A 19,112-nucleotide genomic window follows, 5' to 3' on the forward strand; every position below is an offset into this window, starting at 1 on the left:
GGAGGGCGACGGCTAGGTACTGGGCCCTGCCAGACACCCGCCACATCCGCCTTAAACGGCTAGATCCGACGATGACCTTTTCAGTTCCTCGCGGAATACCTCGCCCTATTGCATGCGTTATCCGTAGACTACGTTTAAATGTGGCATTCACGCGCAAATACTTGCACTTAATAGGACAAGCGGACTGCCCGGAATGTACCACATGTGGCGTGATAAAGACTATAGAACATGTTTTAGTGGCGTGTCCAGCGTATGCACGTGAAAGACTCATACTCGCATCTGCCCTGAAGCCTATGGACACATCGCTCCTCTCTGAGGATTTGATCCTCGGCGCTTGGCCAGATAGTTTTAGAACTGTAAAGGCAACGCGAGCGCTCTCACGTTTTTTGAGCGACACGGACCTTGTCTCGCGTTTGTGATGTCAGAAAGTGTGCCTTGTTTTTTTTTTAAAGTAGTTTTTCATCTGCCTCCTCCCATCATCATCGTCACCCCTCGTGACCTTCTTTTATCTTCTCTTCCCGTCCCCCAGAGCAGAGTAGCAAGCCAGATATTTATTTTTCATGCCAACCTCTCTGCCTTTCCTATCAATAAACCCTCTCTCTCTCTACATCACCATTTCAAATCCTAGCACAAAAATACTTCGCATGGTTTACCTGCAAGTTTCCCACATTCCACCTTTTTAAACTCGTCAAATTCTAAAACCTCTTCACCTGCCCTCCTTGTGTTACAAAAAAATTATAAGCTTTATTAAAAATATCAAACCATTGTCCACCACCAAGTAGGCTTTATATTCTTATAATAAAGTAAGGTTGAGAACTTAAAAAAATATAGATGCAAGCAGTCTACTACTCGTATACTGGCGTGCAAACTTTCGTCATCTCAGGCGCCTTTAACACCACGTAGTATTGACGTACTGACAAGAATTGATGTTTGGGAAATGCCTCATTTCTGCACATACTGCAAACTACAGTCATTAGCACACAGCCGTCCATCAACGCTTATTATGCACTATAACACAGGCAGTAGAAGTTGAAAGCAATTGCACCAAGACAATGTAAAATTACAAACCATGATGTCTTTTATCTCTCCTGCTTTCTTATTTTGGTTTTCCTTTCTTCAGGTACAAGTGGTTTAACGCGTGCTATTTTGCTACCTTGACTAATGATCTATACGTGCACATGTCTCATTGTAACGAAGATGATGCATCTGTTAATTTTTTCAAATAATGGAGTAATTGCTCATTTGCATCCACCAAAGCGCAGCCATACGGTGACCAAGGAAAGCTACAAAGGTAGCTTTCTTTTGTAGCGGTGTGGCAGAGATTTGTTGGATGCAAAAGAGTAATTACTGAGTTATTACAAATCTACTCCACCTTGGGGGTTCCCTTATACATTTAACCAACACAGTTAATTTCTTCTGTTGTATAAGTGGTTTCTTTGATTGTTTATAAAACTTATACCTTACGCATGGGGTGTACATTGTCATAACAGCATATCTCTATATATATGTTTCCTTTGCAACACTGCCATGAAACGGCCTCATGGGCCCCGTCAAGTAACTTAATCAGCTTGTAGACCAGGAAACCATCCAGCTTGCTTCAAGGAAATAAAAAAATGAAAAAAGAATCAAGCTTTTAACTAAGCAGGCAAAGCATATCCTGTTTATTAGTCGCAAAGGCAATGAAATTTTTATCGTGTTGGGACCTTCGGAATAATTTGGACATCGTCTTCTTAATGTTGGCAAGGAACGAGGCTGAGACTAGTGCAAAAAAATATTCACGTGCTTGGTCATGTGCGTCCTTTCTTTTATGCAGCCAGCACTTTCAGAAGGCAAGAAGTATTCACAGCTGTCCTCTCAGCCTTTACATGTAACACCGTATAGTCAATTTAATCAGACTCTGAGTAGCTTTCCAAGGAGGATAGTGAACTGTCTTCCGAGCTGGACTGCACTTCCACCTCATCAGTTAGCCTTCTGGTCTTCGCTTTTCGAGGCAGTCGTCGCACAACACGATATAGTATACGCTCCCTCGTGGTGAACTGCATGTATCTTAAAGTGCTGCAAGAACTTCGATGCTTCGGAATTTCTCGACTGTACATGCGGCCAGGGTAGAAATACAGATCCTTGCTCCAACCAAATTGCCTCGTGCAGGGAGTATGTCGGCTGCCGTTACTAGAAGCTCGGCTCAGTATGACATCATGAACACTGCGCATAAGGTTTGCGAGACTATCGGTATGTGCATGCTCTAAGAACACTTCGTATATTGCCGACATAAACCAAGAGCCGCTTTCTTCATTTTTAAGCTTCAAGTGGCAAGGAATGGTTGCATGCGCGATGTACATGTCCGACCACGTAGCCGTACATTCCGGTGTCTTGGAGGCTGGAGATGCCTTGCATACGTCAGCGGACATGGAGCCAGAATCAGAGTTCTTCGGCACTCCGGCGGTAGGGCAGCTGTAGTTTCCTGTGTAGAAAGCACCATGGGCATTAAAAGAGTCAAATTTTGGAAGCATACACACCATTGTTGCAATTGTAACAAAACATTTGGCCCTAAATGAGTCAACAGACAGTGGAACAAAGAAAACATTGGAGGCTACATTCATTGCTAAAGATATTGATTAAAGAGGGGTATATCTCAGTAATATTCCCAGCTTTTTATAAATGTGGCAGAAATGCATTGAAAGATGAGCGCGTCTTGTTCACTGAGTCCACCCCAACGAACATCATTGGCAGCCGGCAGTGGTATAGAAAGTGACCTATGGCGACATGTGTCGCTTGATGCGTTTGAAGACATTTTTGGGCTTGGTAGCGGTTCTAACACCACAAGTTGCATGTAGAATGTGGTTTACGTAGTTTATGGGGGCTTAACGCCCGACAGCGACTCAGGCTATGTGGGACGTCGTAGTGCAGGGGTTCGGAAATTATGACCACCTGCGGTTCTTTAACGTGCCGTGACGTTTCACCGTATACGGGCCTCTAGAATTTCTCCTGGTCAAATGGGTGTACTAGCAGAAGTGCGAAAACTTTGTTATGCTACCAATAGCAACAAGAACCTCCAGAGCCGAAAACTTAGCTATATTATTAAGCAGGCTAAGATGGTAAGATAAAGGGCTTGCAGGGATCGAAAGAACGGAATGTTTCTAATCACGTCAATCGTTATGATTAGGTCTGGCACTGGGGAACACTGTCGCGCATAGGCTGGACGTTACATAAATACTTTCTCAACTAGAGGGAAATATATCACCGGGTATATTTCGGTTAATTGAGCTTTGTTCTTTTTGTTATAGATACCTGAGACACTGCGGAGTCGCAGTGGTTAAGTTGCTTCCACTTCCATGAGACGCGGGTTATATCCAGGCAGTGACAGTCGCACTTCGATGGAGAGTAAAATAATAGAGACCCGTGTACTGTGCGATGTCGACGCACATGAAAGAACCTCAGGCAGTCCAAATTATTCGGAGCCTTACAATACGGCGTTCGTCATGGCAAGAGTCTCTATGGGACGATAAAACCCATAAACCTAATTAACTGGTTAACTTATTTTGGTGACTTTAAATAGCCGTCATAAATGTTGTCATGGAGCTGTCATTTACGTAAGTAGCTTTTGTCACCAGATTTAACGAGAACTTCGTCAAATACACAAGCTTTTCCGTGGTAGCGGACCGCTTCAGCGCCCCAAGAGAAATTACCGAAGCCAAAATCCGCTGTTCTCAGGAACTCCCTCGCCTGGAGCTCTCTCGTGGTAGGTTTCTTTTAATGCCATTAAAAAAGCTGAGTAAATTGTACCTTGATACAAACACTTCCAATAGCTTCGTTTCAAAGCCCATTGAAAACGCCTGAAGTGACGCTTGGTTGACAAGCAAATATTTAAGAAAGCTGATTAATATTTCTTAATCATTAGCTTTGGGGAACGAAAGAAATATTGTAGACTGGACATTACCGCTTTCAACAACCATCTGTTTCTTTCGCTGCGAAGGAACACTGCGTCCTTAGTAGATAATTTCATCTATGTTGGTGGACAAAAAGAGAGATCAGAGCGCATAGCTGGCATGGCAGCTAGTGCTCAGCGGAACACTTGGAAGAGCTGGAATCACGTAAGTCGTTTCTCTTTCTTTATTACTGTACACTAATGGGCGTAGCCAGGCTAGTGATGATGATGATGATATCGAGTTGAAAAGATACGACTGCAGTAAACATCGTTAGAGAAACTTTGCTCGCCTCAATACGATGTTTACATTTGCGCGGAATGGCGTTGGGGCGACGCCCCCCTCCTGAAATGCAGTGGAGCACAAAGATACAATCTTATAATTTATTGATAATTCCTATGTATCTGATAATACTTAAACACGCTGTGAGCACGCGCAGTCGAGCAATAGGCAGATTGAAAATGAACAAGCAAACGAAAATAAAGGAATTTTCGGCCCACTGATATCAGATGGACTTATATAAATAATTATTCATAACTAAGAGGTTTGATGATGCAGTTATATTGAATAGCGGGTGCCGCAAACGATGGCGAAGACGAAATCTAAAAGAAATAGTAGGACACACAACATACAGCGAAAACGAGAGAGCTAACTACGAAAGTGCGTCCGAAAAGCGAGCGTTACATTGAGAATAATGCAGCTAGCGAGCAAGGTCAAAATCCAAAACAACAGGCAAAATTTCAAGGATGGAAACTTACACACAGAGACTGGAAAGGAAAGCGCAAGAGAAACATTGCTCAGGGGCGTAGAAAGAAGTGTGAAGAATATGAGACATGATATTCGCTTCACAATACACGCTAGCCTGACAATAAGGAACCGACGTGTAGAGAGAAAATGAGACAATTGAGGAATGACTGAAGAGGTAAGAGAGTGAAAATCGTGGTGGGACAAAAACTAGAGTCGCGTGAGGAAGTGTACATAGGATTTCAGATTTTTTTTCAGAAATTCTACTCATGAATTGCCTGGCGATTAGTGCTAAAGCTGATGAATGACGTGATCTGACTAGGCCCTGGTCACACCTTTTCAAGCAGGATCCATTCGCAGAATGGAAATAATAATTCCCAAAAAAGAGAACAAAATAGAAAAAGACACCAAAAGACCGCAAGAGGACAGGTAACGAAACAGACTTGCTAAAATGAAGCGCTAGTACAGATCCGTTTTTAGTGAAATCAGCTTTGCGAAATTAGTAATGGGGCTGAGTTTTCGCTCGAGGAAAGAATGTATTTTACGCGCGAATATCGTAAGCCGAGTTTAGAACCTTTTAGACAAGCCTTGGATATAATAAGCAACGATAGAGAACTCAGCTTCTCAGTGGGACAAACATATGAAGTAAGCCCATCAAAGAAAGCAAAGGGGTGTGCTTCTATTCCAGGTGTCAACGATTGCGGAACTAGTGCTTGAGTCGTTTCTAGCTGAATGATAATTGATTAGAAATTGGAAGAATTAACAAACACCTGCCGCTGGTGGAATCGAAGCATAAGACCTCGGCACATCGCCTTGGTTGCTCTTTCTGCTGAGCTACGGCCACGGCTGACTAATTATCTGCGTTCGATATTACTTATCTTATGTATGGTGCAACCTTAAGAGTGGTCTCCAGCGCGGCCAGATCCATAGCGACAGACGTAAGACGGCCTGTAATACCCGAAATACGACATGAAACGGGACGGAACGGTGAATGCGAAAGCTGTGCGAGAGCCCTCTTGCGCTAGGTATGACATCAGTACTGTCAAGCCGAGGCCCTCATTAAACTAGTGAGCAGTCTAGGCACATAATTAATTGGTTCCTTGCAGCATACATATGAAAGAAGCGTATAGTCACCTAACCCAGGCAAACTGAAGTTGTAGTATTTGGCAAACGTCATGATGAACAAAGAATGCAGAAAGGAATATTTCGTTGTTGGAATTTATGATGAATGAAAAATCGGTATTTTAAGGATTTCACCTGAAAGATAACTAATTACCCATTACAATAAAATCAACCACCTGCCGCAGGTTTGTTCCGAAGGCACGACCTCCGCATTACATGTGTGGAGCTTCGCCAACTGACATACGGATGCGGAACTAAGGGACACTCAACAATTCTACAAGTAATGCAAGTACTTTAAAAGGTATAGATGTGGGCAGCTAACGCCGTAGCCTTGTCTCTAGAACACTGTATGAGATAGGAGGTCGTAGCTTCACGTGTGACCAGCGGCAACCTGTTTTCTCGTCCAATAAATTTTGCCAATCATCTCTGAGATCAAACATTTTTACGGGATTAATATCCGTTCGTGAACACCACTAATGAAATTGCACTTCAATATGCTTTCACTGGTTTGAGGGACTGCAAATTTCTTCACATGCCTTCTCTTTATATGATTCTCATGTGGAAGGTTGTGTTACTGGGTTGCGAAGTGCGGATTGTTTTCGGGTGTGCCTGCTTTGACGCTGGAATGTTACATGTTTGCCAGCCTGGCTGTATGGAAGCATGTGCTCTGGCACCTCACCTTCAGAGGCTTCGGAGCCTCAAGGAAAGGCTTCCGCTACTTAAATTTTGTAGCGAAAGCTATATTGGCCAAGAACTCGCAGTTTCCCAGTGCTCGAATTCCCACCGTGGTCGCACCGCCCCACGTGACCAACCAGGTGACCGGTCACGTGACCAACCGCGTGACGAACCACGTGACAACAACTAGCCAGACAACGAGACTAACCTGGACTTGCAATCAATATTCACCAAGGCTAACCAAACTATGCCTTAGCATTAATTCGCCACGTATACCCTAGCATAGCCGAGCAAAACCACTGTCAATTTATTGGAAGGGACATGTACCCTAAGGCGCCAACTTACATTTGAACATTTGAGGTTTTTATGTGAGCTAACGTGCTCCGATAGACCGTATGCGCACCCTTGCTTACAGGAATGGCCTCTGACAAAAGCTCAGTTCGAAGTTGGCTCTCGTCTAGTGCGTTTGTTGTCACCTTCTTTGCAGCCTTGAAGTGCAGAGTTTTCTTAACGGTACACTCTACTAAGGGCTCACCGGCAAGGCAGCCTGCGAGCTTTCTGTTTTGAACACATTGTTTAGTTTCTTGCTTTTTTACCTACTGATGCTCCGAATAGCCCAGAAAGGCCGTTGACAGAGAGCTATTGCTTACACAGGCTGACACAGCAAGGTTTGTGTTGCTCTACACAACGAAAGCCTCTGCTCTTACCAGCTTCTTCTGTCGTTACAGAGGCCGCAAGACAAAGTGGCTCAGTTATTTCACTTGGAGATAAAGTTAAAAATCGATTGTGGAGGTCCGACAAGAGCTGCAATCTAGGAACACTGTGCTGTAGTGCGGGCAGGTGCGATAAACTCTTTGAGCCTGCGACCAACATCGAACACCTGCTAGCGCTTGGAGAAACCCTCAAAGAAACGCAATCATATTTTAATTTTAGACGCTTTACTGCCAACTAGATGGAGGGTGAAGTTAGAAAACAATCTCTTTTAACGCATGTATATGGCTCTTAAACGGTTCATGATCGCAGTTTCATGCGCGTGAAAGGCTTCGTCCATGAAGGACTTGTGACAATGATAAATCTTAGTGTATTCATACAGGGCACGATCCGTAACGCACAACTTTCCACTAAGTTTGATAGTTTGTGGATCCTTGTATCTTTTCTCATTGACAATAAAAACAAAACGTGGGCTTGCTTGCTGTGTTGCAGCACAGGTGGTGTGTGCTTAAGTCTCTCTTCATGGCACACCTCTGCAGTAATACCATTTTCCACTCTTAACTACAAGGGCACGTGAGCATATATATAATGCTTGCGACAACGCGCAAACGTATGGATGATCGAATCGGCTGAGGCGGAATTGTTGGTGGCGCTTTGAAAAGCAGACGCTGTGCTGACCTCTGCGAGAGGCCTGCACAAAAAACAGCTTGGGCTTCCCCTTGAGTTCAGGACAGTTGTCTTTGCTGAACTGCTCGTAGACGTCGTTGTAAAGATGCAGTGGCTCGTAGTCCGTCCCGTAAATATAGTTCTCTTTACCATGACACATCAGCACCAGAACCAGGCAGTCATCCTTCTCCTTGTCACATTCCTTGGCTGCCCATTTCAGGAGCGCTTTCATCTCCTACAAAATAACATGACCACACATTAAAAACTTTTAAGCAGATTGGCTTCCTAAAAACCTTACCATTACAGCGCGGCAATGCTGCCGGCTAGACAGCGATGTAAACATTGTCTGAACGAACCCTTTTTTCCAAAGTAATAGTTGGGGATTCTTGTATCTGATGAACTGAATGCTGTAACTAGCATTTGAAATTTACGTCGAGAAGTTGAAAAGTATCCTAATGTGAGACATGCTTTTGTGGAAATGCAAGGAAATAATTCGCACACGTATGAATTATTAACAATAAATGAACTCTTGTGCTAATGCCTTGGTAGAATTGTGTGCAGGTGGAATGTGTATGAGTCTTTCATAAGCTTTACGAAGTAGAGACACAAGTTATGGACTGCTGGAAAACGCATTTTATATGTGTTTTACTATGCCGTTAAGCTGAACGTTAATGCCCGGCAGGAAAATGTTCATATGGCACTACTTTAGTATACTTCCTTCATGAGGGGCATTGGCAAGGTCCTACTCGTGGCCTAAGAGAAGTTGGCACATGGTCTCCTTGTCATTCATATTCTACTATTGCGTTTTATTGTTTCGTATCAGCGCCCTTTGCTAGTCCCAAATATGTCCAATCTTTTCCCACTTCCAACGCTTCCCCGCGTATTTTTCTTACATATTTCCTGTTCAGTACGGAAGGCAGATGAGTTGCCAAATATGATATTTTTTTGTGTGCTTCTATGTGCGTAATACATCATTTGACGTGCAAGTTCAAGTATTTAAAGAACTGCAAGCTATGTATCACTCAAAATAAACTATTGGCTCATGTTGTAGTCACGGTTCAATAAGCGTGGCGCGGCTGTCGAAGACTTTACTTCATCGCCTAAGCAGCCCCTGAAAGAGGTGTTTATGTTGGTGCTCGCAAATGTTCGAAACGAAAAAAAAATGGCGGATGGCATGGTTAAGTCACATTGCGAATTCAGTTCGAGGCTCGCTGTTTCAAGATCAAGCAAGCTCCAAACGAACATCGGTGAAATCGGGCTTAATATCGGCCATGAGGGAATGGCAAGGTAGCGTTAATGATTTATTACCTGTATATGCAGAATTGGCCTTGCCCTGTCTAGCTTCACAGACAGGATAGTACATATGATGTTAACGCGACATCATTAAGGATCCCGGTCTGTGAGCGAAACATCGCTAGTAAAGCAACAAAATTGAGCCACCTAGGTCGCATGACCTTCTGGAGTCACTACAGCCTACCCGCGGGATTATGAACAAAGTGCCCACCGTGGCAGGTGGCAGGTAAATGAATGATTGGTCGTGAGAGGTTACTTGGGGAGAGCAGCCTGCGTCGCACTAGTCTCACCGATGGCAGCGCCTGCCAGCGTAATGCAGCGTAGGATCACTTAACCCCTCCTCCACTGCGCCAAAAGTGGTATGGGGACTGCCATAAATCTGAGAGTGTAAAATTGAGAGTGAACAATCTAGCGTATATGATCAATATATCATTAACGCTAAAGTGACATTACCGTAATGCAGAGCTTGTGTCCTTGCCGATTTTTTCGTAATCTATGATGTCTGTGTGAGGAACTAAAGTGCAATATTTAAAAAAATCCTACAAGGTGGAGCAAATTTGTAGTGAGGGAGTAAGCACTCGTGGCATTCGCCCAACCGCCACATAGCTTTACAAAAACTTCGTACTTGAAAAAAGTTAGTCCCGATGCTAGGCTCGAACTGAGGGGCTTTTAATTTGAGTAGCCGAGTCTCAAAGAAAAGCACTTATCTTCTTCACCGATCGCTCAGCGCCGTTGGCAGATGAAACATCGCGAAAGAAAATTTTTTTTGAATTACGCGGATTGAGCCATCGGAATACACGCGTGATAGGAGAATTTTGCCTAATGCAATTGGATATTAATAATGACTGCCTTTTTTCTGATATGTTTGTGCCCACTTCTTGCAGTCACTAAGACCATTAATTGATTTTAATTAATTATGTGTATCACGACCATAATTACCATCTCACTTTGTGTCTCCCTGGTCCCATAACTGAAGTGCACATATAGATTTCACGCACGTTGTGTTCGATGGAAAAAAATCGGCAAACAATAATGTAGATTGCGCAGTGATTCCTGTGTTACAGTAATAATTAATAGCCTATTACGTCTCTTACCCTGTCCTTGTTCTTTTCGAAAGTCGTCTTTGCATGGCATGGCGCACGAGGCACCCAAACAGAAAAATAAAGCAGATAACGTTCTAATTTTAAATACACCTTAGCTTATCACCAAAACAAAAATTTTTCAGTCTACTTTGATCTGCTTCTCTCGTTGTATGTTTTGACGTATTTCGCCGCGGATAGTACATTCAAGTTTGTGAAGACGAAACATCTCGCATAAAAGATTTTGGCCATTTTGGTTTAAACACAGATGTCACAGAGAAACAGCAACAACAGGAAAAGATTTCATTAGAAAATTCAACATTACTCAAACCTTAGCATTATATGGATCGACAGCGAAAACGCTGTTATGTCTTGGTGATGCCTCCACCTGCAAACCTGGCAGTTCACAAGTGCTGGGCAGGTGGACTACCCTTTCTCCACCTGAGAGCTACGAATGCAGAGGCAGAGAAATTTCCCCCTCGAATTGTAGGGTATAGGACGGAAAGGCCAGACAGACTGATTGAAAAAAACTGTAAATGACCCAGAAGCGCAAAGCAAAAAGTAAATGCCTCTAAAACGGGCTGTTTAAATTATCCAAGAAAAGCACGAAAGTGCGTAGTAGATGCAGAGCGAATGGTACCACATTTCCTCTGCATCAATTCAACTTTCTACACTAAACAAAGGCAAACGAGCTATGGCATCTAAGTCGCATTTAGATTTGCCAGGTGAATGGGAAGCCATTTTTTTTTGGCTCCGATAACCTTTGAAGTAGTTCGAAGCGTTTCAGTCCAGAATGGAATATCGCTCCGGAGCCGAACCCGGAACTTAACGTGAAAAGTGAGATCCCGAACCCGATCCACACCCGCCAAAAAATTCAAGTTCGTCATCACCTTCGCATTAGACGAAAATCGAAATGTATTGCAATAACCCGATAATATACGATTTCTTGAGGTGGTGTAATCATGCAATCCTTCATGTCTGAATTAATGGTGGATGAGTTAATATACTTGGAATGAGACGCGCAAAGAAGTCCACAGCGTGTATTTAGAGCAACGTCATGCCCCACAGGACCTTGTGATAAAGTATAGAACTGGAAGCTCACATCTGCTTTGAGATTGGTGGCAACGATGCAGTCAAAGTGCAGAGCCAAGAATAGCCTCCGCATTCTCTTCACGTCCTCAATGCAGCCTTCTCGTTCTTCGGCATAACCTTTGAACGCAATGTTGCCGATGATGATGCATTTTCCTCTTGGCCATCTCCGCATTTTGTACAACTTAGGGCATGAAAAGAGAAAAAAATTCAGACAAAAAGTAAGATCTAGGGAAATATTCTGTGCCCTTTCAGTGAAAAACGTTGAAGCGCAAATTGCTGAGCCGTGCATGCAGGTTAAAAATACTGGCAATGGTCAATGGTTAAAATTGTTCAAATAATCTTTCCGCAACGAACTGTGGAAAGCAATTAGGTTCTTGTTATTTTCTTCTCTCAGCTCGCTTCCTATGTGGCTCGAAACAGCGACTTCTTTGTCAAGTATGACTAGACACATCATATTCTTCTGTTTGGAGCTTGATAGCCTTAGCTGCTTAACTGCCATATTTATCTTTCTAATTCTTACTGTTATGTCTTCCAACTTCCCTTGTTACCAATCACTTTATTTCACTTCCCTGGAAGCCACACGTATTGTACTTCACTCGGGGATCTAAATAGTCCTAATCTCAAAGTTCCGAAACGCGACTATTCGTCTTAGCAGGAAAACTGCAAGTCAAAAAGAAGTTGACGGAAAGAATTTCCTCACAATCATGAGTAACAATGTTGCGGAATCACCAACGATAAGCAGTGACGTGTGCACTAAAGGTTTGAGTAATAAGCTTGCTGGTAAATACACTCCGAACATTCTACTGTCGTATAATGAATATCCCGGATTAAATTATTTTGCCTTACTTTTTGCTTCCTAGTCGGACTCACCAAAAACGATTACGGCTGGGGCCCAGGTCCGCAATAAATATAACCTATAAAATTGAGTACCTGCTCATGTGAGAGGCACTGCGTATGTTTTTTTTCGCAAAATGAAACGCTAAATGTAAATGGCGCCAACTCATTTTCTAACTATTTTTATGCCCAACCTGGAGTCTTAACCGTCAACCTAATCATTGAAACAACACTAAGTTTTTCAATATAAAGAATGAACTCACATTAACCCACTGGTTCCATATCTCGTCTGGTGTGACACGTATGCCTAAATTGCAGACAGATCTCTCTCTCCAACAGCCGGAACCTTCGTGAACAGAGGAGCGCCACTTATAGAACAAAATATAACTCAGGTATTTATTGAACACTTACGCATAAAGAGAAGTGCTTTTTTCATTGACAGCTGTATTAATACCACAAAAAATCTTAGCATGACAGTGAGTGAAAAGGGCTTCTGAAGGCCGTTATTCGAGAATGGGGGCCTTTGTACCGTATGAGGTCAGAGTGGTAGTGTAACTTTCCCAAAAGTCTGCAGAGTACTTAGCGCTTGACGTGAGTAGATAGATAAGGGGTTGTGAAGGAGGTCCAAGTTGTTACTATAAAAGCCCTCTGCCTGTCCGCATCTGCAAGCAATTAACTACGAACGTCTTATTGTCGCCAGAACTCATGCAAACTTTCTGGCAGTTGAATGGCGGCGGATGTTTGAGAGAGCTCTAGATGTATAAAAAAATTATTTATTCACACATCGAGTTGGCGCCGCTTTAAAGGTTGTCAGTCACTTTGAAATAATCGTGTTCTTAATTGAGTGATGTGTGCACATATCATTGCATTGTGGCGGCACTGTGCACGGGTGCACTGTGCATCCTCCCGCCCACACTTCAAGCAATGAAGAATCGAAGTATATTAGCGTATAAATTTTTATGCACTTCAATGAAAACCCATGAACATCATTAGTTGCTTGGGTTTGCCCTACAAAGTACGATATTTAGGGTAGAGTCCCTCTCGTAAGCGGGAATGGGCATGCAGAGCACTGTCTCCTCTTAGTGCTTTCAATAGGACCAACGTATATGTTGGCTTGCGGAAATAATTATAAGATCTACACGTTAGCTTGGCACTGGTGCTGATGTTTCGCACTACATACGAGGCCAAAAAACACAGATGATAATAAATAATCAATGCCACAGACAGTATGCAATGCTTAGGAGTGTTTACGCAACGGGTATCAACAAGAACTCTGTGGGTGCACCGTGTGATTCCTGTTCATTGCACCATGTCACCGTGGGTGTGACCGCGTCGTTGCCGGTCCTCATAAGACAAATGGATAAACCTGCAGTACCATTGAACACTGCATTCGCGATTAAATATAAATGAGGAAAGTAATGCCTTTTTGGATGATAGATGGAAGAAAGTGATGCTATTCTATGTAGCCTTCAGTGATCGGAATGCAGTCGCAAGCATAGTAGCGGGGCTCTCGACAGAAAGACACAAATGTATGATGAAGGAACGTTCTACGGCGTAGTGACACACTCACCAAAATCGAGACCGTCTTACTTCCTAGATCTTTTCTGCCCCGCGAACGCCGTAGAATGTGGTGGCGGCTGAATATTAAACTAACACTAGCATATACTTGTTTTGGAGGGAAGGACGACACCCTTTGGCTATTTTAGCTCCATGGAATTGACGACCATGAACTTACTAATTCTGAGCGATCTTACCCATACTGCTTTACGCTCTAGTGCCTTGTCAGGATCTGTACATGTTGATGAAGGCAGAGAAACAGCAGCAGTGCAATATGAAGCATCAGCAGTGCCCGCCTGCCATCGGAGCCTTAGTCGTCAAAAATTGTCACAAGCTCAATTACACGAGGAACTCATTGAAACCAAACTTTTAATTCGGCAAGGTTTTCTCTTTTTGATAGCAGCTGGAGTAGGGCCGAATGAAAGCAAGCGTCGAGTTTTGTGACCATGTTAGCCGTGTGCTGAGTTGAATTTTGATTACCCATGATAGACTTGTAGCTGCGCACAGATGGAGGGGACATTTGTATACTGTGGAAGGGACCGTGGCTGAGCCGAATAGCTGCGGCCCTCCACTGGTCGTAGCAACTGGAGACAAGGCTGTGAAGGAGTTTTGAAGATGGCGACTCGGCATCGAAAATGTTAATAGTACCGAGACAGAATGCTTGCGTACAGGGAAGACAGCATGTCGAATTCATAATATTATTGAATGAATGCGATTCGCTCCTGGGCTTTACAAGCGGTGCCCGGCGCCGCGGGTTTTTGTAAGGCTTGCCGAGCGGCACGTTGCAGCAGAAAATTTTTCTTATCTTCTTCTGGGATTGATTACCTTTGTTTTGTTAGTTCCAACGAAAGAAATTGTTTTTTGCTCGTAGTCAACAACTAGAACATTTTTGCATCACTGCTCTTTCTCAACGAGGAGCAACATACTTCATGCACTTCAGCATTCTTCGAATGAATCGTCTTAAATCATGCTAGAAGTGCCTATGTACTTTGTAGGAAATTTTTCTAACTGCAAAAACAAAGCATGGGGGTATTCGCAGCACTGCCCAGTTTATGAGGGCGTCATAGTGGGTTAGTTCAGTCAGAACTCCTCTGCCCAAATATTCCATTCAATAGGAAATAGTGGCATCCATAGATATAATGCATACATAAAACGAACATGCGACTCTGTTAGGAATAGTTTTCTAAAATGAGACCTTGGTATAACTTATAGGTATGATCTGAGCTAGCAGCACGCTTGAATAAACTCGAGTGCCCAGGAAGGGCAACCTCCTGCGCTTATGGTACACAGGGCGTTCAAGAATATTTGGTGGCCGGGAAAAATTAAATTAGCAACAATACAACTTACCGGAATATTGCTCAGAGACAAATTAGGAGGCACAGGCAGAAAATTCATGTCACTAATAGCGTTTCCATGGAGAGAAAATTAGGTGCAATATACCCCCGAGACAATTTAGAGGACTTCTACCTGTTAATGTACACGTAAACAATACCCACAAGGTGCTTTTATGAAGTGGCAGTGCATCGTTTGCAGGAGAAAATCCCCCTTTTCAGGTGCCTTGCAATCGAGCGGCAGAATCGGAGCACTCGTAGACTTCTTGAAATCATTGTGGCACCAGCATTCTTCCATCAAATCCAAGCCAAGTCGCGAGATGCCTTCAGACGTTCCTATTAACTTCCGAACTAAAGTCTGAAAAAGAAGCATACTTTGAAAAACAGGGTTAAATTTAGGCAAAAATAAACTTCAAGATGCTTTTTATGCCTAAAAATTACCGTTTTTTGCACTGTCATGTCGTGGCTAAAGTAATTATTATCATAGTGGATCAATGCCTTAAACATAGAAGGACTATGATATGCTCTCCACGTTTTTTTTCCTGTTTCTGTCTCCTGATTTTGAGCACTTGCAATGCGGCGCAAGCTACCACAGTAAATTAATCTGTTCCAGTTGGAAGATAGATGGCTGAAGGTGAGCTCATACGCCATGATTTCTTCACTTGTGGCGAACCTGAATATAACAGTGACTACGTACAATGACCACTTGAACGCTGTGCACAAAAACAACATCCGGTATCCACAAGCGAGCCGCAATGCGTTATGTTCCAGGCATCAGCGAAACTGTGGCGCATGCATTACGCTTATATGACGTACAGAACGCGCATGCCCCAGCTCGAAAACTGGGAATTGAGCTAGTGAGATCAAAGGACCAGCTGAAGAAAAATATCCAGGAGTAGTGTATGAAATTTCTTGCGCCGACTGGCCGTACGTGTATATCAGTGAGCGAGAAGGATATGATCGAAGTCTGCGTGGTTACCAGAGTGACCTAGGAGGCGGCACAAAGATCAAAATCGAAATGAAAATCAGATCAAAATCCAAATCACAGATCAGGAAGCGGCAACATAATAAACTGGGCAGAGATACATGTGACGGTGAAAGAAAGGGACAAGAAATCTCTGCTGTATCTTCAATCATTCACCGTGCAGACGACAGCGCGTGCGTTTAATTTCACGTCGTAACTTTTCGTCCAATCAAAGAAAACTAGAAATATTTAGGGGTATAAATAGTTTAAACCTATAATAATCGGAAGCTGGGAGCTCGGTCTTTGTTTTCCCTTTGCACATTTCATCATGCACATCGCATCGCAAAGTAAACTGGATGAGTATTTACCATCTTTCATTTTGTCTAAGACACTGGCGAGAAATGAGGAAAAGGGTATGCTACTTGTGTGCTCTTTAAAAAGCGGCTAATAAGGAAGCAGCATTAGTATTATCTCAGTGCACACTATTGTAAAGAAAGGGTGTTGCTCTGAAAGTCAAGGCTGTGTTACAGAATTTCATGGGTCTGCACTCTATCGCTTATACCGGATCGATTAAAACCTAAAGCGCTACTACACTACGACGATGTCACATTTTTGATTTCTGGCTAGAAACGTATTTTATTGTTTTTTTGGAAATCCATAAAACAAGAAATTTTTAGGCGTTCTCTTAAACTGGACTTTTACTTCTGAAAGGGGCGCCAAAGTTTTAAAAAAAGTCTTTAAAAGTTTGCATATGTTGCTATATTATCCTGCAACATAGGGACATATATTATTACTGAATGATACCGTAAATTCCTACTGAACGGACACAACAAATTTCGGCCTATATGGAGAATGTGGCAGAAAAGAAATTACGAGGTATTGTGAAAGGAATAAAACACTGGGGGTGGTTAGCGAGTAAGACGAAAACATGTTTTATTTCTGAAAAGTGTCTGGACAGCCTGAGAGAATGAACCAGAGTAATGTAACCGTAATGTAAATTGCGTTGGAATCGCTTGAAAGGAATAAAGCAAGAATCGTAAGCACTAAAATTACACTCTGAGCAAGGGAATCCAGAATCCGGGCCCACCGTTCTGCTCAGCCTGTCTAACTCATTGATCATGATTTCCAGTTCATCTCTTGAGTTACTCAGCAACGCACTGTCATCTGCGAATCGCAGATTATTTATGCATTCGCCATTAGCTCTTATCTCCAACTGTTTTCATTTCAGGCCTCGGGAATACCTCCTGTAAACGGCCGTGAATAGCATAAAAGATAAAGTCGCATTCGAATTAAAGAACTGCCTACAAAAAGTCTATTTTACGGCCAAGATGAGAACGAGGGCACCTAGTGTCCGACATTCCTGGACAAAATTTTCAAAAATTGGAAAATTGTTAGACGCTGTTAAGAAAGTATTGAAGATAATGGTCCATTCTTCCGATATGTGGGAGAATCTTTCTTTTAAAGTGTTTCGGTCTATTGCATGGAACAGTTAAGACTGCCATAGAAAAGCAAAGGGAAAGCTTTTGACGGTAGCAAAAACGTTAAAGAGAAATGAGATTGATTTTTATAGTGAAGCATTACATTATGTGCAAACATTATGTGCAAGAAGCGAAAAGCTTCACTATGCTAGGTAAAGCAGTCGGCACGTAGGCTGGAGAATGACCTTGAACGACCTTCAGCCCAAGCACGTTTGCCGTTTATGACCATATGTGATGCAGTTGTGGTGTCGAACCCTTAACCCCTGACCTTGACCAATGGCGTTTAGTTTACTTTTTACCTTTGACCTTCGACATTGGGTGAACTATGGTTTGATCTTTGACCTCAGACCTTAAGATCATCCGGTGGGGTGATGTGAAGCCACGTTATGACATCCGATGGGGGTGTCATAAGACCATGTGATGCCACGTCATAGTCACGTGGTCATGTGGGGATATATAAAACGGCTGTCGCGAGTGTGTAGCGGTGCTGCCATGGACAAGCCTCAGACACTTGGCAAGCGTCCTTGCTTTTCGCTGAGTTGTAGGGTTAGCCAAGTTACGCCACTTCCAGTTTTTTTTTTTGCCGTATGTTCATTATGAAAATTGGCGATATTTCCGGTGCTGCTTTCCGCTTAGTCAGGCGGTAATTGATCACTTAGTACCAAAAAGCATTCTTGAGATAGCTAAAATATACCTTAATAGACGCAGCTCTAGGACTCTGCCAGTGTTGCGACCCGTGTACATCAATTTAACGCAAGTTTCTGCCCTATAAAATTAATAGTTTCGGTAAAGTAACTTATTTGCTATTAGCTGCTGACCAAGAAGTCTAGCATGACTGAGTGTCTTTGGCCTCTCTAGTGTGGTCTATACGTAGACCTAATGACTTTAGCGTCACATTGAGCCATCTACAGCAGAGAGACACAAACTGAGGCCAAGAAACAGACATCAGGAGCTGTAACCTTTACCAATTTATTTAAATTGCAGCAGACAAAGGCAGGTATCAGTTCCGCTCATGCACCATAACATTTGATTTACCATCCTGCACTTTGTAATCGAGATGGAATGGTTTAGGCGACAAGACAGTGTAACCCTAGAAACAAACATCTATAATATCAGTTAACTTTACACATGACATCAACTTTGACGTTATTAACTCTTTGATTTAAGCACTTGGGCTAGGCGGTTAGCGATAACAACTGATTTGCACATTCCAAGCATATGCACAAAGAAATAGAAACCATGTTAGAGTGCAGAAAACTAAAACGTGCACCTTCCACAGTTCAACTTGATGCGTACTGCACCTTGATTCTCACGGTCCTTGAGAATGCTGCCTTTTTGTGGGATCCCTCTGCTATGCTATTGATGTTTCCAGGGTGGAGCGAATACCAAGAGTTGCTGCCAGGTTTATTTGGGCTGACAATAAGCCTGCGTCATCACTTTTAACATGCTGAATCAGCTAGGACTGAACCGAAAGACACTCGACATAAGTCCTGAGTCATGGTTGGTGATGTCACGAAACTTGTCCGGTGACATGCTCCGCCAAATAGCAAAGATAGTTCGTTAGGACTGATGCTTGGGCGAGTTGGTATGCCATGTTCAAGAAGAACAGCGCGAAAAGACAAGGACCACAGGATGATACACAA

At 43.0% G+C, this 19,112-nt stretch overlaps 1 protein-coding gene across 2 annotated transcripts in view; it reads right to left on the reverse strand.

Annotated features, from left to right (window-relative positions):
- Positions 1-691: 691 nt before the first annotated feature.
- LOC144121643 (caspase-3-like) overlaps positions 692-19,112 on the reverse strand; it is a 31,865-nt gene continuing 13,444 nt past the window's right edge. Inside the window, exons 4-8 of one of the 2 annotated variants that reach the window (XM_077654960.1) lie at positions 15,193-15,385; positions 12,403-12,485; positions 11,316-11,486; positions 7,854-8,076; positions 692-2,461 (exon numbers count right to left, since the gene is read on the reverse strand). In XM_077654960.1, coding sequence (XP_077511086.1) covers positions 1,887-2,461; positions 7,854-8,076; positions 11,316-11,486; positions 12,403-12,485; positions 15,193-15,385 — 1,245 coding nt within the window. In that variant the 3' untranslated portion in view covers positions 692-1,886. The remainder of the gene's footprint in view (positions 2,462-7,853; positions 8,077-11,315; positions 11,487-12,402; positions 12,486-15,192; positions 15,386-19,112) is intronic. The other variant, XM_077654959.1, reaches the window with a different exon arrangement.

This window comes from Amblyomma americanum, chromosome 2 (genome assembly GCF_052857255.1).
Source record: "Amblyomma americanum isolate KBUSLIRL-KWMA chromosome 2, ASM5285725v1, whole genome shotgun sequence".
Lineage (NCBI taxonomy): Eukaryota > Metazoa > Arthropoda > Arachnida > Ixodida > Ixodidae > Amblyomma > Amblyomma americanum.